Below are 22,488 nucleotides of genomic sequence, written 5' to 3'. Positions count from 1 at the left end.
GGATCCATAGTCATAAAAGCTAAATCCCTCTTCACCACAAGCTGTGCAATCAGTTGGTGACCTGCACGATCCACCCACTCGTCCTCAAGCTGTTCTTCCTCACCAGTGGGATTGATGAGAAAACCTCCATCTCCAATATGAGGGAGTCTCCCCCTACTACTACTTGCTAACTCCTCCTGGTGCTACTGCATTGTACAGGCTCAGACAATTTGTTGGACAGAGCTTCCTGCTTCTCATCTGCTACCAAAGCACTGAACATATTCTATAGATGCAGATCTGCAGGCAGAGAAGAAGAGTTCTTCCTTTTATGAGGAGTCACAAGTTTCCAGCCTTTGCCATCACAGAACAAGCAGAGACTCAGCCTGCCCTTCCTCAGTACAGTTAGGAGGTTCAGGCTCGTGCCTGGGTCCTGGAGAAGATTCAACTTCCTTTTTGTCATCTCTGATGCTGTGCACTCTGCTGACCTCCTCCTGCATCTCCTTTACTTGGCAACAGAAATTCTCAACCAAGCACACATCTCCTGCAGGCAAGGACAAAACTTCCCCTTGCCCCAGTCTCAGCAAGAGGCACCAGGCGCTCCCTTCAGCTCAAGGCCTGAAGACCTGCACCCTCCCTTGGGAGCTCAGTCTGAGCCGAGGCTTCTGATGTTTTGGGGCAGTTGCTCCAGCTGGTGCTAGGAAGCGTGCCCTGTGCCAATATGCAAGAACTGTTTGCTGAAATTTTAAAAACTTAAAGCCTCTGTACAGCAGGAAGTCTGATTAGAAGCATGCAACAAGAGCTTCATGAAATGAAAAACTGAATTTTGGTAAACATAGTTTCATACATAATCAGAAAGAATTGATTTTCAATTCTGAATGAACTAATTACTGGACAGAATGAAGATGCATCAAAAATGAAGTTCCTCCTCCCTTTGAAAGAATGAGCTATATACTAACTGCAAGTAGAGCCAACAAAGTACCAAATGGCTAAGTCTATGGATCAACTATGAACAATTCTAACAATCAGTTTTAAATGCAAAGAGTCCAGGTAAGGAAAAAGGTTACGTACCCAAGAAACTCAAAGATGTTTTACTTTATGATTATCATTGTAAGCAGTTGCTTTCTGCCATTCTAAATTCCAGTCTTAACTCAAAAGCAAATTAATCAAATAAATGTCACTTCAAACACTACAAAGCCAAATATATTAATGCAGAATACATCCACTTCAGTAAAAGAGGCTGAATGCAGCATAGATGCTCTACCAAGTGTCAAACGAACATGTCTTAACAAATAAGATGTACAAAAGCAAACCAAAATTAGAATTGAAGATTTACATCAAGCCTTTTCAAGTTCATTCACTTTTACAACGAAGGCCTACCTCAAATGTCAATATACTCAAAGCTTATATATTATAAAGGTGCTCAACCATCTTCACAACTTCGAAGAGACAAGTGTTAAAGACACTAAGAATTTTACCAACAAAGAACAGCAAGACGGATAATGCTAGTCAAAACAACAGTGGGGAGGGAATAGAGAACAGATAATTAAAAAAACCCCCACAAGATGAATTAGGCAAGGAAAAACTATACAATCCATAGCAAGCAGTCTTTGTAAGGTTTCTGAGCTAGTACAAGATAGACTTTTCCTGTATCATGAGGAAAAGGGAAGTTTTCTTTATGAAGGAAAACTGAAGAAATTATGAAGAAAAGGGAAGCATGTTTAGAGCTACAGAAGTGCATTTGCTTAAGATATCACATACCTGATATTCTAACCCCAGGACAATCTACTTACACAAGGATGTTGGATTTTATGAGTAAAGGTCTTATTGTATAGCTGTCTTCCAGGACACCAGATAAAAGCAAAAGTCAGACTAAATAAAGTTCTGCCTTCTGACTAAACACAATTATGCTTTTGAAAGTGTATCTATTATTCTTAACTTAAAAAAGAAATTAACCCCTTGAACAGAATCTGATTTGACATTCCTAAAAAGATAAATAAAGGCTAAAGTAAGAATGGGATCTCCTTAGAAACATGTCAAAAGGGAGTACTTTCAGACAGTCAATTCACAAATTTTAACTTTCATAGCACTACTAAAATGGTTAATGTCCCCAAATACATGTCCACATTTAAAGCAACTAACAGTTTTAATAAGAAGTGGGCAACCAAGATGACTTAGAAAAGCCCTACGTCTGAAAAAAATAAGTTCATCTTGGAACATCTCTAATTTGCATAAACTGGTATTCTAATGAGTCTCTACTTCTTGCAAGAAAAACTGGTGAGTTGATGTACATCTCACTTTCTGGTCACAAGACAAAACTTCAATGTAAACAACTGACTGCACTCTTGCTTTTCTTTGGAATTTATATTAAAAAGCCAAAACCCATGCAGATCCCTGAATTAAGGGCCTAAATAGTTGTGATCTTTGTGTCATGCTATTCCTAAAGTGTCAGGGAAGATACATAGACTGCATCTCCTAAATGGAGAGTCACATGGCAAACAGCACAAAAGCATTCTGGCTGTGGTCTGTCAGCTCTGGGATATTGCAGCTTGTCAAAAAAAAAAAAAAAGCTCAAGATTACTAACCTCACAGCATATTGTTGATTAGACATTACAGCAGCAGTAGTCCTTACAATCATCTGTCTATTAGACAAGAGCATTATTTCACATGATCTAACTTCAGTTTTGCAATACTTACAACTATCATTTTCTGTAATATGAAGCTGAAAAATACTACTAAACAATTAAGCAAACAGGAGCATAAAAACTGGGCAGTATCTGACAACATCTACAGTTAGGACAGAGTTTACTTCTGCAGGAGTTAGGATGCAGTTTACTTCCACTAACACTTCTTACTAGCACTGTAGTACAACATACCTATTTGTGAATTTGTTACAATCTATAAAATGGACTTTGTATGAACTCCTCTGAATAGCAACTGAGGAAAAAATTAACTCATCTACACTAATTTAACAAATTTATAGCAACATGGGGCTCCTCAAATCCAGTCCGGCTAGTCACTACAGAGAGGCTATCAGCCTCTAAAGTTTCACTTGGTACCAACCAATTTTTTTACCCTGGGCTGCAAGATACTACTAGTTAGCTGTCTATACAGAAATGAAGCTTTCTACAGACATGATAAAAATACAAATAATCAGATTTTTGTGCGTTAAAAAAAAAGCAGGAGAGTTATAATAATACTTAGTACCAAAAATTTACCGTCTACCTTTTTATCTCAACATTCCAGTATAGCCCTGTGAAGGAAATTATCATTATTGTGCACAATACTTAATTAGTTAAGCTTTGCTTCCCAAATTGAGAGAAATTAAGAGAGAGAAGTTTAAAAAATTGCAAAAAAATTACAATCCTTAGTCTCACCTAGGCCTCCGGGGCCAGCCAACAGAAACTCTTGTCTGCCTATCCTTTTCACAATTGGCCGTTTCTCATCACTGCAATAAGGAAACAGATCCTGGGAGACGCCAGTATTATAATTCAAAATGATATACTGTGTAGTAAGTGCAAGACATAAGTAATAACCATCTACAGCCACAGCACAGGGTTGCTCTGGAGTAAACACTTCCTTCACTATCTGGACTCTGTCTTCAAACACCATGAACACTTGAATGGTCCGCCGCTTGACCGAGATAATGCAGACTTCGACACAGAAAGGATCCCCACTCACAGGGTTTTCATTTAATGCGAATGTCACAGCTCCTTTGATTCTAGCACCAGTGGGGACAGGTTCCAAGTTCATCATGTTAACTAGTGTTATCGTGTTGTCGCAAAGCACAAGAAGCCTGGTGAGGGCAGAGGCTGCTTTCAACTCACTCACAGGCTTCTTTAACCCCAGGTATTTATGCAGTTGCTTGGTGGCAGCAAAAGTTATTTTTCCAGCTGTTGATATCTTTTCATCCAACAGAAAGTGATAGATAAAGCAGTCATTGGTTCCAATATAGAGGTTCTTTCCGCAACACTCAATGCATTCGATGTTGATGTAATTTTTGTCTCCCATTAACATCTCCCGTTCAACAGCAGAAACGAGCTTGAAAGCTTTAACACTCATTGTGTCTTCTGGGTGATCTGATTAAAGAGAAAAAAAACCCACTATTTACCTCCACACAAATAATCCAATATCAAACGTAGCAATTTAACATCCACTAATACAAAAACTTCATTGTTGCATTTTTTAATAGTCTATACTCTATTTCCAGCGTGATTACCCAAGGCAGAATGGGCACATTAATAACCACAGAAATGAATCGAATTGTATGCTTGCACTTCAAGTCTATTCTGAAACAGATTCACAACAGCATCCAGCTATTTTGAAGTGATGCTTTCTCCACAAGTAACCAGCATATTATTGGCGCTCTCAGACACTTTGGCACTACAAGCTGTTCCTGCCAGTACTTAGTGATTTATAAACCTGTCATGCACAGGCTTCTATCACCTGTACATGAAAATATACAAGCTTCAGCTCTCAGATTTCTAGAGAAGCCACAAGGCATTTAGTGCTACAAGTTAACATCTCATGTTGCTTTACACTCAATTTAGGCCCATTAGTACATAGTCTCTTAGCAAAATAGCACAGGTATATTCCATTTTACCTCATACTTTACATTCCTTACTCACCAGCAATCAGAAATATGTAACTTCCAAGCCACCTAAATAATAATTTACACAAGGTATCATCCAACTCTTATTATGAGTTGTTGGTTTGTGGGTTGTTTTTTTTTTTTAATCATCTGCAGAGTGTCTGTTTTATTCAGTGCTACTTACATATACTCTGTGTCAGACTACATGCACCAGCAAGTATAAAGCACATTCACACAGCAAATTTGGAAGCATTCATTAAGCTCAAGATGCAATAACACAGAAATTAAAGGAGTTTCTGTTCTCTGCTATCACAACCATTCCAAAAGTCTTTAAGTGCTAAGCAGCACTTCTAATATTCATTCTAGAAACTATACCTACCCTTTTGCAATCAAGCACTGTCATGGGACAGATGCAATTTATGAAGCAATTAATAGTGTTTTTAAAAACAGTTGTGTAATTTTACTGTACTCCAGACTTGTGTTATTTTTACAAGAAACCAGCAGACAGCGGTGCTCAACACTCCGAAGAAGAGCAGATGAGAAATTGCTGACCTTGTTTAATCACCTTTTAATTTGTCATGACTGGTCTGTAACGACCACTTAGCCAACACAGGGGAAGACACAACACCAAACATCTCGAATGGATTTAGGAAATAACATATACATTTACTTCCAGTCCACATGTACAATGGAGATATAAAACATCAAATGAAATTTCTGTGGACCAACAGAGAAACCAACATCAACAAAATGCTCTTGTGAACAATCCTGAAACTAAACATAGTCAAAATTAATTTAGTTTCAAATTATTACATCTAAAAACCCCCTCTGCTTTTGCAAGAGAACATTGAAAGCCATGCAAAAACTTCCAAAACCGAGGGAGAAAAAGTAAGGTAGACAACTCGCAAGCAACCGCTAAATAAAATTAGATCAAACTAAGAATATATCCAGAAGCAAACCATGTTACCAAGAGAGAGTAGTGGTCTTTTATGCCAAGAACTTCCTATTTTTTTCCAAAGTTAAAAAGATTTTAGTTTGGACTTCCATGACATTTTCAAACTGCATCCTCACCTGGGGTGTAAATTAGTGTTCTGACCTTCAACAAAAAACAACCCCAAACCCAGGAAGTACTAGAGAAATAGCCTAAGGTAAAATGATAATGCAAGTCTCTGACAACACAGCCGTGTGATCCTCCAACATTATCAAAAGAAACACAGCATATTAACTTAAAGAGGGCTGCCCAAAGGTCAAATGCCAAAAAAACCTCAACCATTTTTAAGAGCCTGTGTGTAGCCTGAAGTGATAAACTATCATCTGGAGAGGTTAGGCAGCTTTCGTTCCTGAAGCTGTCAACAACTTAATGTTCCTGTAGCCCAAGGTAAAAATGTTAGTGTATGCCATTGGAGAACACAGAATTTTGCTCTTGACCAAGATGTATTAAAAATCTCCAAAAAACTTAAGAAATGAAAGTAGATGTATAAAAGAAATCAAAATAGATAGACAGTCCCTCAGCAGAAAGAACAAAAAATAACATAGCACTATGTAAGTCTGGTGGCAAAGAAGTTAAAACATTCATGCTAGAAAAAAACTGTGAAAAAAGCTTTTAAGAACAACCAATGTCAACATACATAATCTGCATGTGATTTTTTTTTAACATGTATTTTGTTCTCATTCATAAGAGCTTAGGGGCCTACACACACTGCAAAGAAACAGGTTCTGCAGAATGTGCTGTTCCTTTAAAGTGCAAGAGGCCACCTCAGAGTTACAAATGGAAGTCAGTATGCTAACTTTTTAGATGTTCAGAACTCCGGAAAACAAGATAATGGGGATGTTTGCTGTCAAAAAATAATCAATAGGCAAGCAAATTATTAGTCTACTAGATTTTATTTTCTTAAGCGCACTAACAACCCCGCATGCACTCATTTCCGGTAAAAAAGTAGAAAGCAGCTCTCCCCCACTTTTGCTAAGTAACACCTTGCTTTGCATTTACATTTTGTTTGCTGCTGCCCTGCAAACCAGCACCCTACCTACCTCACCTCCGCACTGCTCGCTCACGTACACATACTCCTACGACCTGTGCAATTAACTCCATTCACGCTCTAATTAACCTGTGGATACGATTCCACAGACCCGAGGTGCTGGCCCACTCCAGCCCCCGGGGCGCCCGCACCAGCTCCCGGGAGGACGGGGATGCGCTTCACCCCGGGCGCGCCCGCACGGCGGAGCGCACGCGCCCTGCCCGGCGCACCGGGCCGGGCCGGGCCGCGCGGCGGCAGAAGCTACGCCGTCCACTTCACCCCCGTCCCCTCACACGCCCGCAGCCCGACCGGGCGGCGCAAACCAGGCCCGGCAGCGACCAGCCCCACGGCCCCCCCCGCGACGCCCCTACCCCCCCAGTGCGCCCGCCTCCGCCCCGGCAAGGCGACGGAGCCTCTCCTGCCAGCTCGCCCTCCCCCAGCACCTGCCAGCGCCAGGCGCCACCGCCACACCGGGAGCCGGGCCCGCCGCTTACGAGGCCTTGCGGTGCGCTGCCGGCGGCCGGGGCCGGGGCCGGGCCGGGCGCCGCCTCAGGCCGCGCTGTCAGCGCCCAGGCCTCGCGGCGCGCTGGGGTCCGCCGGCGGGCGGGGCGGGGGACGGGACGGACGCGCCGCTTCCGGTGCCGCACAGGCCCCGCCCTGCCCCGGCGTCACCGTTGTCGCGGAGGGGAGGGGTAAGGAAGGGAGAGGGGCCGGGGGCCCTTCCGGTCACGTGGGGGAGGGGCACGCCTCGTCCCGGCGCCAACGGCTGGGGATGGAGCCGCGGCGAATCCCGCCCATCGGGGAGGGCGCCTACGTCAGGGCAGCCGCCACGCGCGCGCGCTGGGGGCGGGCTTTCGGCGGCGGTTGGCCGTTACGGGGGCCGGCCGGGCCAGCTCCCGCCTCGGCCTTCCCGCCTGGGGTCTCGGCGCCCGGCCCGCGCTGCCCCTCGGCGCGGTTTCCCTGGAGGGGGGGAGAGCCGTGGAAGGGTAACCGGGCCCCCAGTGCGGCTCCTGTAACGGGAGGCCCCTTCCCGGGGCCGCTGGACTCCAGCCGGCCCAGTGCGTCCTCAGAGATCGGGGCGCTGAGCGCCAGGCATTGCACGCAAACCGTACGCGTACACAGAGGAGGACCCGACGGCGAGCAGTCCCAACAGGGCAAACAACAGACGCCACTCCTGATCTGGGCAGGTCCGGAGAGATCCGTTTTATTATTTCCAAATGCTGCAGTTACGTTAGCGATAGTAGTTACAGACCGGGTCCAGCCCTGACGTACAAAGGATAAACATGGATGGAAAAAGCAGCTCTTCCAAGAAAGATCAAGAAGTAACAGTAGTCGTGGATGGTTTGGGAGGAGGGAAAGAGGGAGAGCGCAAGGAAACAAACTGCAGAAACTGCCACAAGGCAGTTTTGGGGACACCGTATGAAATCATACCAATAAATGTTATTACATTGCTTGCTTGTACACTTAATAAATATTCAAAATCTGAATTCATATTCTTAGAAGCACTGCATATATATAGCAATAATGTTACATACATAGTCATATATATGCGACTTGTTCCACGTGCATGTATTTTTGTTATGTTACTCGTTGCCTATGCCTCTTCATTCTGTACAATGCATCAAGTACTTCAAATTACATTGCAATTTTATGTTGTAACGACAACATGGTTCATTTACTAACGTAATCATGTGTAATTCCCTATCCTGCTTTTAAACAGGTAAGCAGATTACTAACTCTAATGGGCAGGCACCTACTTTACTTTGGAATTACAAAGCAACTTCTGTTATTGCAGATCAAGAAGTGTTAATTGGCAGGTATCACTTTTACGGGCAAGATTTAGATCCTGCTCACTTCAGTAGCAAAGCCCCTGCATGTAGCAGCATGAACGTTCCGTACTTTTGTATGCTGACAGAATTAAAATAAAATAGATTTGTTTTCCCTATTCAACAGTATCAGCTGGGGGATGACTTCACCTCATCTGCAACGTAAGACTCCCTCCGACCCGCCTGCCGAGCCTGCCGGCTGAGCTGCCCAGACCAGCCAAGCCCACCCGGGAGGGCGCACCCCCAGCTTTCGCTGTCCCCGAGCCAGGCTGCGCACGTCACAGACTGCCTCCCGCTCCACAACGTGACGCGAAAGCAGTCTTCGGCGCAGCGCGGCTACTCCGGAAACCCGTTCCCAGCCCCTCCGTGTCTGACCGCCCACGGCTCCTCCCTTCAGTTCAGCTCCGCTCCGGCCGCCGGCGTCCCGGCCCTCCCGCGCAGGGAGCCACCGCCGGGACCGGCCTGACGGCGGCTCCGTGACCGGCATTTACCGACGGCCAAACCAAGAAAGCGCCCCCCGGCCGGGCTCGGCCCGGCCCACGCCGCCCTGACATCACGCCCTTTGCGTCACTTCCCGCGCGATCCCCCGCCCCGTGCGGCATTGTGGGAAGCCGGAAAGGGGTCACCGGGGGAGGAAGATGGCGGCGCAGGGAAGGGGCCGGGTGTGCGGCGGCAAGGAGGAGCGGGGGTCCGGGCGCCCGGCGTTGGAGCTGCTGCTGCACCCGGAGCTGCTCTCGGAGGAGTTCCTGCTGCTCACCCTGGAGCAGGTGCGTCCGGGTGCCGCTGGGGAGCGAGCCGGCCCCGTCGCGGCGGCCCCTGAGGCGGGGTGGGGGGGTGCGGCACCTCCCCGGCCCGGCGGGAAGGGAGGCCTCCCGGGCCTGCGGCACTGCTTGTTGTCGTGTCCCCCCTCCGCGTTAGAGCTGCCCGGTTTGTTTCTGCGCTTTACTCCGCAGGGAAACTCCTAACCCCCCCATCACCTACACGGGAGGCTTTCTCCCAGTCCTCCTGCGGTTTCCAGTCATTGTACCGCCCTTAACGGGTGCGCAAGATGCGTTCAGGAAAAAAACAAAACCCAAGTCGATACTCTGTAGGCTCGGTACTTGTTTAGAGGAGGCCCGTAGTGTGAGAGGTGTCTCTGTGTTTGCAAAGGAGCTGTGTTTGAACACTGGAGCTGCTAAAGAATAATTTACCCAAATCAGCATGGCTGTGAGACAGTGTTTGCATGCAGTAAAATTATGTGTGGAAAGATGATCTTTACTCTGTTAAAGCTGCCACGTTCATACCCAGTGAATTAAGGTATATGCGTCCTAAATAGTCAAGCTAATGCTTAAGTATGCATAATTGAAAAAATCTGAGTTTGAAAGTGAGTTATAAACGGCTTTGGACAGTATGAAGGTTCAGTTGATGTGATTTGGAATACTTGTTACTGCCTTGCTTGAAAATTTTAGGTGTATGAAACAACAGTAATCAAAGTTTTAGGTTTTTGTATGAGCTCGCTGAATTTTTGTATGCTCTTGTCCATGTAGTTTATGTGGACAAAAACGTACGGGTTTTAGGCCCGCATCAGAAGTCATGAAGTGTTGCCAAAACCAGTAGTGTCAGAGACTTGACCTGATTTCAGCGACCTCTAGTTTGTAGGAAATTAGTGGGGGTTTTTCTCTTTTAATAAATTTGGCAGGAGGTGCCAAGAAATTTTGTTTTCACAACCCTATATGTGATTAGAAAGAAAACTGGTGTTCTGTTATAACTGACAGTTACTAGAAATCTCCCTTTGCAACTTATTCTTTGGGAACTGGGGAAGGAAGCACGACTCTACATCTGTAAATTTGAACTGCGTTATGTTCTAGTTACCTGTTTTTTAGAAGTGTGAAGAAGAGCTCTGGTATTGTAGTTGGATTCAGGGAAGTGTGTTTAAGAGTGCATGAAAACATCAGTCATCAACAATATGTCTATCATAACTTTTTCCTTTTTTTTTGCTACTATTTCTATTGGGAAGAATTGCAGGATTTTGGATAGGGAGGAGCTGCAGGGTTGACCTGTGTGGGCAAAGGTGATGAACTGCCCAGTACTGGTCACAGCTGGGTCCAGCTGTCTCTGACACTGATGAAAACATCCCATCACACACCAAAATTTCAAACAAAGGAGCTCATGGCACCTGTGCTCAAATGCACTTAACAAAGAGCGGCAGCCACCAGGGGCAGGAGACACAAAAGGACGCACAGGAAGGGGCATGTGAGGGGATGTGTGAAGAGATGCGCTTGCAGGTAGTGGAAAAAGAAGCCACTATGCACTGACCCAAACGTCCCACATTTCCCATTGCCTCACTGAAGAGAGGGACCAAGTGTAATCCACACAGAAAACAAGGGAAGTTGACAGTAGGAAGGCAGGAGACCAGGCTGTCATTGGCACGGGGCAGTTCATGGCCTCTCCACACCGGTCACCCCTGCAGCCCCCTCACTTCTGAAACCCTGGCATCTATCCCCAATACACTACCTTGAAGTGGCTTTTGGGAAAAGAAATTGTGCCACTAAGATGCTTGTGCTTTGAATTTGTCATAATAATAACAACTTTTTTTCTGTTCCCTACAGAAAAATATACGAGTCAAAAACGATGTAAAGATGGACAAAGATGGTCTCACTGATCTTTATATTCAACATGCCATTCCCCTGCCTCAGCGTGACTTACCAAAAAGTAGATGGGGGAAAATGATGGAAAAGAAAAGACAGCAAAATGAGTTGAAAAGTGAGAATAAAAGGTAATTTAGCTTTTATTGGGCTAGACTTGGGGAATTTAGGACAATGCATTTAATTTAATCTTTGTTTGCCTGATTAATGAAACTTGTACAGCTTTTGGACATTGTTACAGTTTACAGAGAATGCCATGTTAGGTCTGCTGTGTCAGAAGTGTTAGATTCTACTACTGCAACAATAGGAGAAAGGGGAAGATAATATTTTTTTGTCATCCAAATATTATTAACGGTATCTAGCTTACAGTGCTTCTTTTCGTAGAATCATAGAATGGTTTGGGTTGGAAGGGACCTTTAAAGGTCATCTAGTCCAACCCCCCCTGCAATGAGCAGGGACATCTTCAACTAGATCAGGTTGCTCAGAGCCCTGTCCAGCCTGACCTTGAATGTTTCCAGGGATGGGGCATCCACAACCTCTCCAGGCAACCTGTTCCAGTGTTTCACCACCCTCATTGTAAAAAATTTCTTCTCTCTTTTAGTTTAAAACCATTACCCCTTGTCCTGTCACAACAGGCCCTACTAAAAAGTCTGTCCCCATCTTACAAGCCCCTTTTATTGAAAGGCTGCAATAAGGTCTCCCCGGAGCCTTCTCTTCTGCAGGCTGAACAACCCACACTCTCTTAGCCTGTCCTCATAGGAGAGGTGTTCCATCCCTCTGATCATTTTTGTGGCCCTTCTCTGGACCTGCTCCAACAGGTCCGTGTCTTTGCTGTGCTGGGGGCTCCAGAGCTGGATGCAGTACTGCAGGTGGAGTCTCACCAGAGCGGAGCAGAGGGGCAGAATCGCCTCCCTCGACCTGCTGACCGTGCTTCTTTTGATGCAGCCTAGGATACGGTTGGCTTTCTGGGCTGTGAGTGCACGTTGTTGGCTCATGTCCAGCTTTTCATCCACCAGTATCCCCAAGTCCTTCTCCACAGGGCAGCTCTTAATCCCTTCATCCTCCAGCCTGTATTGATACCCGGGGTTGGTACTGATCCTTCATCCCCCAGCCTGTATTGATACCGGCTTATTGGTACATTTCAACGTACTTTATAATGAAGAAAAATTAATTATTTTTTGTTTCACTGTATAATTGCTCAATAATAATCATATTTACAGTGTTTAAGAAAAGTATCAAAAGCATGTTTGATTATGCTTGCTCCCTGGACAGGGGTGGTCTACTCTAGAGTCAGGGGTGTATGCTGCAGCAGTTTTGTGTGTCCAATTCAAAACTAACATCTGCTTTGTGAAAGATACATTCTGCCTTGTTTTTAAAATCTTTCTGTTTGTATTTGATCAGAAAGCAAAATCTTCCTCAAAAGTTTATTTTAGTGAATCTCTTCTCCTCCTGACCTTCCCCCTGCCCAAGACTTTGACTTTGACATGTGATGTGCATGGGTGGCGTTCTGATTTAGCTTCAGCAGTAAATCTTAAGGAAAGGTGGATGGAAATTCTCATTATAGTTTTGCAGTATTACAGCTTGTTGATTTCATGAGTCTGTTTTAGCTTTACTGAGGTTTCTAACTGGGAAGAGCTAAACAAATTCTGTCAAGTGATTTATTCTTTTTTTTTTTTGTTAATTTTTTAAAATTTTAGTGGTGGCTAGGACACCGAGTTGTCTTGTTATGTCAACTTTTTTTTTTTTTCCATGTGCATGAAAGGTTACAGTACCTCAGTTTGTTTACAACTTGCAACTTGAGAATGAAAGCATGAGGTTAGTGTTTGAATAATAAGAAACTGTTGGTGTGCTGAAATAGGTGCAAAAGAATTTTTTATCAAAGAAATAAAGATAGCAGGCTGGGTGTTTTTGAGAGAATGAGGCAATGTTAATTTTTAGATGGGAGAATGGCTTCATTCAGAGTTTATATGTAGAATAAGTTTAGGGGCTCTTATTTTGGTACACTAAAATTCAGTAATGGTTAAACCTATGTAGTATTTGCTGGAAAAATAGTAAGTAAAAGGAGATATGTTTAATTTAACAGTCTGCTTTTCTTTACCAGTTGCTTTTAGCACTTAACATCTAGCATACTAGGCTTAGTCTTTTGCTCTATTGTTAGACAGTTTTAAGATTTTCCAGCAGTTACTGTTTTTGCTTGTGTCATGGTTTAACACCAGCCGGCAACTAAGCACCACACAGCTGCTCACTTACTCCGCCCTGGTGGGATGGGGGAGAGAATCAGAAGAGTGAAAGTGAGAAGACTCATGGGTTGAGATAAAGACAGTTTAACAGGTAAAGCAAAAGCCACATGCACAAGCAAAGCAAAACAAGGAATTCATTCACCACTTCCCAGTGGCAGGCAGGTGTTCAGCCATCTCCAGGAAAGCAGGGCTCCATCATGCGTAATGGTGACTTGGGAAGACCAATGCCATCACTCTGAGCTTCCTCCCCTTCCTTCTTCTTCCCCTAGCTTTATATGCTGGGCGTGACGTCATATGGTATGGAATATCCCTTTGGTGAGTTGGGGTCAGCTGTCCCAGCTGTGTCCCAGCCTCCCAGCTGCTGTGGTGTGAGAAGCAGAAGAGGCCTTGACTCTGTGTAAGCGCTGCTCAGCAGTAGCTAAAAAATCTCTGTATTATCAACACTGTTTCCAGCACAAATCCAAAATACAGCCCTGTACTAGCTACTGTGAAGAAAATTAACTCTATCCCAGCCAAAACTAGCACAGCTTGTATTACGTTTCATACTTAACAAATATGCTGGCAAAATACTGTCTAGAAAAGTTAATCTTTTACTGCTAGTATTACTAACCCCAGAGAAATGGGAGGAATAGACTTTCAGTAAGTAAAAGTTGCACAGAGAAAACTCAGTTTTAATATATTGATGGAAAGAATCAAGGAAATTCAGTCATCTTTTTGGATGTTAAAATATTACACTTTTCCTCATAGTTGTGTGCAACACTTAAGCAGAACTGGCACGATGCCATTGTGCAGAGGAGGAAGCAGAATTTAGCATTCTTGTTTTTAAAAACAAAACAAAACTCCTAGGTATTGTGAGGCTGTAAGTTATGTGCAAGTCAGAGATGGGAACTAAGCATGCTGCTAGTTTGGTTTAGAAGTCAGATAAACTGATTGATTGTATGAACAACAGGAGCTTTCTAATGAGTTCCTCTGTGGAAAGCACAGCTTTACAACGTGCACTGGAATTAATATGAGGCTTGGAGACTTGATCAGCACAGCTCTGTGTGTGTTTGCATGCCTCTAGTAGTTACAGATAGGAGGTAAAAACATATTGAAATTTAAAAGTCACTGTTGAATATCGTGTTTGGTTTTACTGCTGATGATTGATAGCATGTCCTAAAAGACTTGCTGTATATCAGCTGAGCTGCAGTAATGTATTATACCTCAATAATACAATCAAATATCTGAGGTCACAGGTGATGGTTTATACGTCTTATTACTGAATATTGAGCTTGCAGACAATCAAACCAAATAAAAATAAATGCGGTCTATCCAGCTTCAGACATTTCAGAAAGTATTAGTGTTCAGGGACAGTTAATTTTGTAGATCTATAAGATCATCTTGCTTGCTGGAAGAAGGAGGATGGTATGAATCTCAAAATGTGTATGTAGTTTCTGAAGTGCCATCAAGTCTGAAGACTCTCACGATCTCTCTCCAGGAGCACTGTGGCTGTGCATGCTCAGAACTGTGGCCTTGGTAGAGCTCATAATTTCTCCTTAGTCACCTGAGAGGCCGCTTCGGCATCCTCTGAGAACTGCTAATGCACTGATAATAATTGAGTTCAGTGTAAAACATGGTACTTCTGACCAGTTTCAGACATTAGCAGAAGAGGTGATCACCTGCCCATTTTGGTAACAGGTGAGTATTTAGGATAATCAGGGGGTGGGAGCTAAAACCTACACTTCTCTCTGGTTTTAGGGTGCTGCCTTAAGTACCAGGCTAAGCTAGACAAGAATAGGAGCATTTTTCATTAAATTGTCCTCGTAACTGGGAGTTGCTCAGAGGCCGTCCTGACTACATGAGTAATCATGTGAAACAGTGGAAACCCAGATTTCTCATCTAGAGAAGCTTTTGCTTCCTCTAGTAAATCTTGTATTCTTTACCATGCGCTATAAAGTAAACAGCAGGATTAGAGCATGACCTTCATCCAGCCCGGCCCAAAGCATGGTTAGAACATTTCTCTAGAACGTAGGAGATGTGCATTGAAATCTAGGTTTCACAGAGAGTGTCGTGCAGGAGGGGGACACGATCCCAAAATGGTCCTTTTTCAGCTGTTAGCTAGTGTCAGTGTCCTCACTCAGAAGAGTGCTGGCTAACATGAGTCCTAGTCTGAAGCTTTTAAGCTGCCCGTACTTTATATAAAGAAAGTGAATGTCACACCCAAGGTTCTATGTTCTTCTATGAGCCGTGTATCTAAAAATTAGATGTGATTGTTCTTGATGGTACAGCATCCAAATTTCTTTTGGAAGTTTCCCCAAGTGTTTCTCTGGGAATGTTAGCGGTATTGTAGCATGTGGTCATTTGTACAAGTGCTACAATTCTAGAATTCAGTTTAGAACAGATAACAATCCTCCTAGAATTGCAGTTAGTTCTTGACTTGCCAGTCTTCACCAAGCTGAATTTAAAAAAAAAAACAACGCTCCATAGGAAAAGCAGACATATTAAGGAAGGCGGCTGAAAAAAGGTATAAAATCTTTTATTTCACATAGCTTTTAAACTAGCTTTCCAAAGAGGCTGCTGGGGAATGTGTTCCTTGTCCGGAGTGTTGAATAAATTCTTGGACAAAGCCAAAGTGAGCAAAAAGTATCATGTTTTATTTTTGAAGTGTGTGTCAGCTTTTTAGGCTTTTCAAGTGAAACTCTACTCCTTAATTTAATGGATGTTTTAAATACTACTGTTGTTTCAGTAGTATTTAACTGAAACAACGTGCCTGGATGAAGACTCCTGGTCTTGGAAGCTAATCTCATTTTGTAGAAGCTCTTCTAGAAACTGCATCTACTGTAGATATAAGCCAAAGAGTTGTGTCTGATCTCTTGACAAACAAGTCCCAAATGAATTGAAGGTCTCTCTTTGTCTCTATCAGTTCTGGGAACCCGATGAATAGAAAAAGAGGAGGATTATGTGATATATGTTGTTGTGAACAGATAGTAATGTAGAAGCAGATCTGTATAAGAGCTGGACTTTCCCTTGCTCTGTGAGCTCTTAAATTGTGACTCCTTTCCTTTTTTTTTTTTTTTTTTTTTTAAAGAAACCCCTGGTCTTGACAGAAATTGTGCAAGCGATGTTTAGTTTCTTAATATGTGAGGTTTATCAGCAGCTACTAATCTAGTGTTGTTCCAAGTCAAACGAATCGAGTCTCTGCTTGTGGCTTATTTTGAAGTCTATACCTAACATCAATATTGTCAAATTGAGTAATTACAACTTAATATATTTTATTGCTGAAAACACTATAGTTCAACTTTTATTCCTCTGTTTAATACGAGATGATTAAACAGTGTGTACTGAAAACTGAAATTTCTAAACAGGAATATTATATAACTTAATGGTGGTTTGGGTTTTTTATTTGTTAAATCTGTGCTTTCCAAAGACTTTCTCTTTGTCATTCTTGAGCAATGCTTTTTTAAAACTAAGTTCATGTAGAGTGAGCTATGGTAACTTCGTGCTTTTTTGTTGGCAGTCAGGATGTTTTCTGATACTACTGTTTTGATATTAGCTTGATAGTATTCCTTTTTCATGAATCAGTTGTTACTAAATTGGCCAGCTCTGACTACACATAGGCTTAAAGGCACAAACTATTAAAAAAAAAAAGTCATTAAATCAGCTTAGGGTTCCTGTTCAAAGACAGCTTATTTCAAAAACAGGTATGCTTTTTCACTTACTGTTATTATTCCTTGTCTAACAGTCTTTAGGCTATCTTAACATTATGATTTTGAATAAGAGTGGAAACAGGGTGATTTAGAAGCATCAGAATATTAGATGCTGTTCTTGTAGGTAAGGTGGCACACACTTTCTCAAATATTCACCTTCTGAAATACTTAACAGCTATTATCTCTTTAGTTACTCTGGAATAGCTACAGTGGTATAAGCGTCCAGTCTTTGGTCGTGCAACTGTAATTGTCTGCCTAGAAAGTTCCTCACACAACCCTCTTTGCTGAGGAATACTGTTCCTCACACAACCCCCTGCCATCCTCCCCCCCTTTATATTTTGGAAGCAATTTCTATTGCCTAAGTTTGGAGCAGCTAAGAGTGTAAGGTTAGTATTTTGGGATATATTTTTACTGTAGGCAAGATAAAATTCATTTTCACTACTCATGTCTTGGATATGCTATTTTTGGATCGTCTAGCTTGTGTTTCTGAGAATTTTACAATTTGTATTTTCAGTGTTACGATGGTGGAAGGTTTAAGGAAACGGCCATTAATTGTATTTGATGGCAATTCAACAAGTACAAGCATAAAGGTGAAGAAGACAGAGAACGGAGCTGCTGATCGCCTAAAACCTCCTCCAGCTGGAAGCACCACCAACACTGTTAGAAGATTATCAGTTCCTTCAAATGCCTCAACATACATTTCAGCTTCCAGTTTATCAGAGGACGCTAAGCTGGGAATGAGGAATAATGAGGCTAAGCAGAACAGTATTTCAAAGACTAACAGCAGTGTGTTGGCTAGTCTGAAGGTGTACCCTTTATCTCCAGTAGCAGGAACTACTGTTGTGAAGTTAAAGAGAGCTGTTCCAAAAGAAGAATCTGATTTGCCGGTATGTACGTTCAGTATCTTGTTTTGCAGCTTTTTTTAATTGAAACTTGCAGGAGCCAAAGGTAGACCCTTGTAAGAGTTTTCAGGATTATTTTATTTTGGAGTAATAGTAGAGTTTATTTAGAAACAGGCAAAAGAGTAGCTGGTTTGGGAAAGATTAGAAGGGAAGAAATTAAGTACTTTGTACTTGTCCATGGGAAACTTCTGTGTGAGAGAGGCAGCTTTGTAGAAAACATGCATGTAATCTTAAAATGAGTAAGTAGGTAGTACTTAAGGTGGTGCTGGTAGCAGTCAAATAAAACACAGACAAAATAATCCTACTGGTAGGTCTGAGAGAGAAAACAGGTACGATAAAACAACATGAACAGCCTTAAAGGGAGGACAAGTGGTCTGTTTTCTGTAGTAGGGAAGAAAAAAATGGAATGATAACATTTGTAACAATCACACTTGAATGGTTGAGTAGGACAAGCTTTCATTTGTCAAAGTGAAGGAAGAGATGTTACAGGAACTGAAGTGAGATGCTGAGAGCTGTAGAATATATCCTTAGAGGGAGAACGCCATCTGTTTTAAATCTCACATCGGAATTGGCAAGCTAGAGGAAGGAACTGGATGTGAAAATCTGGAGAGCTGCCTAGATTGTGGTCTGAATGAGAAGCCATAACAACAAACCATACTAGCTGAAGTGAGAGGCTAAAGGTTGAGTGCTTATTTGGAGCCATGGTGATCTTAATCAGGTACCTGGGCTTCTATAAGACAATGAGAAAGACATGCTGAGATCTTGAACAGAAGGGTGCTGTTCTCAAGTAGAAGACTGATGACTGAGCTGTTAACCATAAAGGTAAATAGTTACCTTCTTTCTGCAAGTTAGATTCAGCTGCAAACAAATTTTCTGTAGAGAAGAGAACTACACTACAGATGGGGGCAGAATGAGGCTGATGAACTGATGAGAGAAGAGCTAAGGCAGAATATATGAATTCAGCAGGGCGTATCTTCGAAAGTGTAGGTAATGGTGCTGAATGTAGCTGCCAGTTGGGGAGAAAGATAGAACAGTGGTTATTTCTGACAAAGGTGTGATTAGTCTTTAAGGGCTTGTCAGTAAGCAAGGAGCAATGGGCCATCTCCTCTTTAAAACATGCTGCGAGGTAGGGATAAGTCTTGTATTTGTGTTGTATTCCTTCATGATACAAATGAAGGAATTTTCACATTTCCAATGGAATACGGGAATATCTGGAATAAGTCTGGGCTTCAAAGGAAGAAATAGAAATATCTGTTTTCAGTTGAACTGCAGGGGAGCTTTAGATATGCAGTGTGCAATTACATTGATTAAAATTTTTCCAGGACACCAGACCTAACTTCTGTTTTCTCAGTATTGCCTCATGAAATGCTTTCTATTAATCTCTTTTTTAAAAAAATCCTTTCATGAAAGAATGCAGGTAGTATCCTTGCTGCGTGGATTGGTGGGTTCCATCAGACTTCTGTTAAACATGAACACCTAAACATGTGGCTGTTCTGAAAGCCAGCTTTAGCAACTTTTACAAGAATCATGGCTGAGGCCCTGAATCAAATTTATGCTGGAGAGGTGTGTTTCCTACTACCAGTATTACTAACTTATTTTAGTATTTAGAACTCTTCCAGAGTTGGTCAGATCTGAACCTACAGACCTTTTGAAACTTCATTAGTATACACCTCACAGCTTCTTTATATTTAATTTAAATGTTTTGTAGATACAATGATGAACTCTCTTAAGTGACACTGTATAATTGACACTCAGAAGCTATGACCTCTGGCACTTGACTTTCTACCTTAGCCACAGTTTATTTTGTTCAAGTTAATACCAGTAAGTTCAGTCATGCCTTGGTTAATGTTGGTCAGACACGTTTGAAGTTAGGCAAGTGTTTTGTATGGATGTTACTTTGCTATCTGAAATTAAAGAAAGCAGTATTGAATAATAAGTGATGCAGCCAGGAAGAATCAGTATACTTGGCAGATGGCTGTAGAGTGTAAAGCCTGATATATTTTTAGTATAATGACAGTAATGACAATTGCCTTTTCAAGCAAGTGACTGTTCTTTGACTTTCAAGAAAAACTGAAGTTCTCGTGCGGAATAGCACAGAACTATCCCTCTGATCTTTGGGTCTAATTCCCTTAAACCTTTCAGTGGTTGCAATCCACAGGATTGCTGTAAATACATTAACACTGAAACTCTTAAGGAGAAGAGAGATCTCTAGATTGTGCTCCCCAAACCAGTGTGTTGCAGAATGTTGTTGAAAACTCATATACCTGTCTTTGCTTGCATGAACTATTAAAGCTCTAAGTTCTTAGATTTTTTTCTTGTTTTAGATGGTAAAAGGTAATTATTTCACTACTTCAATCTCCCATTGTTTTACTTTGGGCTTGCTTGATTTTTTTCTGGTTTCTTGGAGTGGGGCTTGAAAGATGAGTTCATCTGAGGCTTTGGCAATTATTTCACTTTTTTTATACAGGTCATTACAAAGGAAGACCAACTTTTCCTTTTCTTTTTCTAACGCTTTTACTGTTTGACAAAAGTAAATTGGTTTCCTAGTTGTACGCTTGTTTTTTTCTTATACAATCCCGTTTCAACAAGTATTTTAAGAAGGCAATCTGAAATAACTTTAGAAGTATGTTTTGAAACTCTAATATGTACCTGTTTCTAAGCTGCATAATTGAAAGATATTTTTGCATAACTAATTGTAGGATTAAGAAAAACTGAAAGATATATGATTTGCAGGTAGTTAAATTCATTGGCTTTATTTTTATCTTCTTTAGAGAAGTTCTGTGATATTTAGCTTTCTCCACAAGATGGCAATAGAAAGCTGTTGTAGCATATAGCTTAGTACAGCACTAGTCAGTAGTAGATTTGAATATGACAATTATTAGAATTTGAATAGAAGTTACTAACTTCTACTTGCGCAGTATATCTAAGAATACTTATGTATTTTTCTGTATTCCAGAATGACCTAAAGCCTACGGAAGCAAAGAAGAAAATCCAGCATGTTACATGGCCATGAAGTAGCTAATGGTGCTTGAAACATAAATGTTACTTCCATATTTTCAAACAGATAAGTCATATTTAAACAGTTTAAGTAGAATTCTTTTTAAACCTTACAGGGATTGAGATTGCTGTGAAGTTTTAACAAGTTTAAAAGTTCCCTGTTGTAAAGCTGGAGTCATTATCACCAGTCACCTTAAGAGTGTCTACTCTTGTACACCAGGTAGTTCATTACTTCTTTAAAAGGTGGTAATATTACAATATACTAAACCCCCCACTTTTAGTTTTCAAGATTATTATAGTTCATCTCCTGCATGTCACTACAATTCACACATAAAGATGGCTTTGGGGTTTTTTTTGTTTCAGTAAGATTCAGTTTTGTTCCACTTCTGGTTAAATACTTAAAATAGCTATTGAGATTCAGAGTGATCCCAAGAGCCTTCTTGGCTTTAAAAAGGTAATTAATTTAGATGAGAAAACTGACCATTCTGCTAAGATAGTCTGAGACAAAATTTTTTCATTTTTGTTGCACAGAGCAGGAGTGTAGAATTTACAGGGCAAGTTAGGTTGGTAATAAGAGATGAACTATTTTAACAGCATTACTTCAAATTGAAGTTTCTCTTATTGATGTATGAAATAAGAAATGCACAGATGGAAGTATGTTATTAGACTGTTTGATATGAATCTTTGAGAGGAAGTAGTGAATGGATCAGTGCCATGTTCTCTTAAATACACAGGCATATTTTATACATGCATAAGTGTAAAAGTGTGCCAATGTAGCAAATTTGCTTGTTTTCCTGGTTACAATCATGCTTATAAAATATGGGGAAAACCTGTGGAATGCAGGCCAGTGCTTTCTCAACTTACTAGCAGTTGGAGAGGGACAGGGATAGGAAGACAAAGTACCACCTTGAAAGCATTAGCGTATGTAGCTGCACTCTTAAAAAAACCAACCAAACCAACCAACCAACCAACCAAAAAAACCACCAAACCAAAAAATCCTGTTTTCCCTTCCTTTGATAATTTAAGATGGATGTTGGTTTTCTGTGAAACTTGGTGTTTCATCTGGACTATTGGTAGCGCCTCGTAAGGCAGAACTCCAGTTAAGTTGATGGAAACATTTTTATTAAATCTCAGTGGCTCAGGGTGAAGCCAGTTTAGATCCATTTTAGATATGGATGATAAATAATAGTAACGCTCCCAGACTTAGTAAAACAAAAAACCAATCAACTTCTGAATCGACTTAACCCACTAAAAGAAGCTGTCAGTAGTGATCTGAAAGCTTGTTTACATTTTTAACATTGGTTGACATTGAAACTAAAAACTGTAGCTTAATTCATTACTGACAGAAGTTCTCCATTCACTGTTATGACATAAAGGCACTTCTTGAATGCTGTAAAATGGTAAGAATGTGTGTTTTGAAATATTGTGTGCCGTTTCCCTTTACTAAACACTTGTGCAGTTTTTGTACTTGAGTACAGCAAACTTTAATGTAATGTACATTTTGTATGTAAAGAGTTGTCTTTTATGTAGCCTTATCCTATTTAAATAAATTCAATTAAAAGCAAAAAAAAGTAGTGCTGACTTGTTTTTGTGGTGTAATTAAGCTTGTTCATTTTATATGGTTATGT

The 22,488-nt window shown here is 41.6% G+C and overlaps 2 protein-coding genes across 3 annotated transcripts in view; one reads left to right on the top strand and one right to left on the bottom strand.

Annotated features, from left to right (window-relative positions):
• The window catches only part of TGFBRAP1 (transforming growth factor beta receptor associated protein 1), a 34,132-nt gene extending 27,026 nt beyond the window's left edge, over positions 1-7,106 (bottom strand). The window contains exons 1-2 of one of the 2 annotated variants that reach the window (XM_050910011.1): positions 7,080-7,106; positions 3,354-4,055 (exon numbers count right to left, since the gene is read on the bottom strand). In XM_050910011.1, the coding sequence (XP_050765968.1) occupies positions 3,354-4,038 (685 nt within the window). In that variant the 5' untranslated portion in view covers positions 4,039-4,055; positions 7,080-7,106. Of the gene's footprint in view, positions 1-3,353; positions 4,056-7,028 lie in introns of both variants that reach the window. The other variant, XM_050910001.1, reaches the window with a different exon arrangement.
• Positions 7,107-9,049: 1,943 nt separating this feature from the next.
• Positions 9,050-22,419, top strand: C1H2orf49 (chromosome 1 C2orf49 homolog). Its single transcript, XM_050898357.1, has 4 exons — positions 9,050-9,178; positions 11,000-11,166; positions 17,476-17,848; positions 20,820-22,419. The coding sequence occupies exons 1-4, from the start codon at positions 9,050-9,052 to the stop codon at positions 20,874-20,876; spliced, it is 726 nt and encodes a 241-aa protein (XP_050754314.1). The 3' UTR covers positions 20,877-22,419.
• The last annotated feature ends 69 nt before the right edge of the window (positions 22,420-22,488 follow it).

This window comes from Gymnogyps californianus, chromosome 1 (genome assembly GCF_018139145.2).
Source record: "Gymnogyps californianus isolate 813 chromosome 1, ASM1813914v2, whole genome shotgun sequence".
NCBI classification, from domain to species: domain Eukaryota; kingdom Metazoa; phylum Chordata; class Aves; order Accipitriformes; family Cathartidae; genus Gymnogyps; species Gymnogyps californianus.
This window is presented reverse-complemented; position numbering and strand designations above follow the sequence as displayed.

What these genes read in the sequence shown, in the direction of transcription:
- C1H2orf49 (XM_050898357.1), top strand. Translation starts at nt 9,050, where the DNA reads ATGGCGGCGCAGGGAAGGGGCCGGGTGTGCGGCGGCAAGGAGGAGCGG. An exon ending in TTGAAAAGTGAGAATAAAAG is followed by an intron (nt 11,167 to 17,475) that starts GTAATTTAGCTT and finishes TTGTATTTTCAG; the next exon opens with TGTTACGATGGTGGAAGGTT. An exon ending in AAGAAGAATCTGATTTGCCG is followed by an intron (nt 17,849 to 20,819) that starts GTATGTACGTTC and finishes TCTGTATTCCAG; the next exon opens with AATGACCTAAAGCCTACGGA.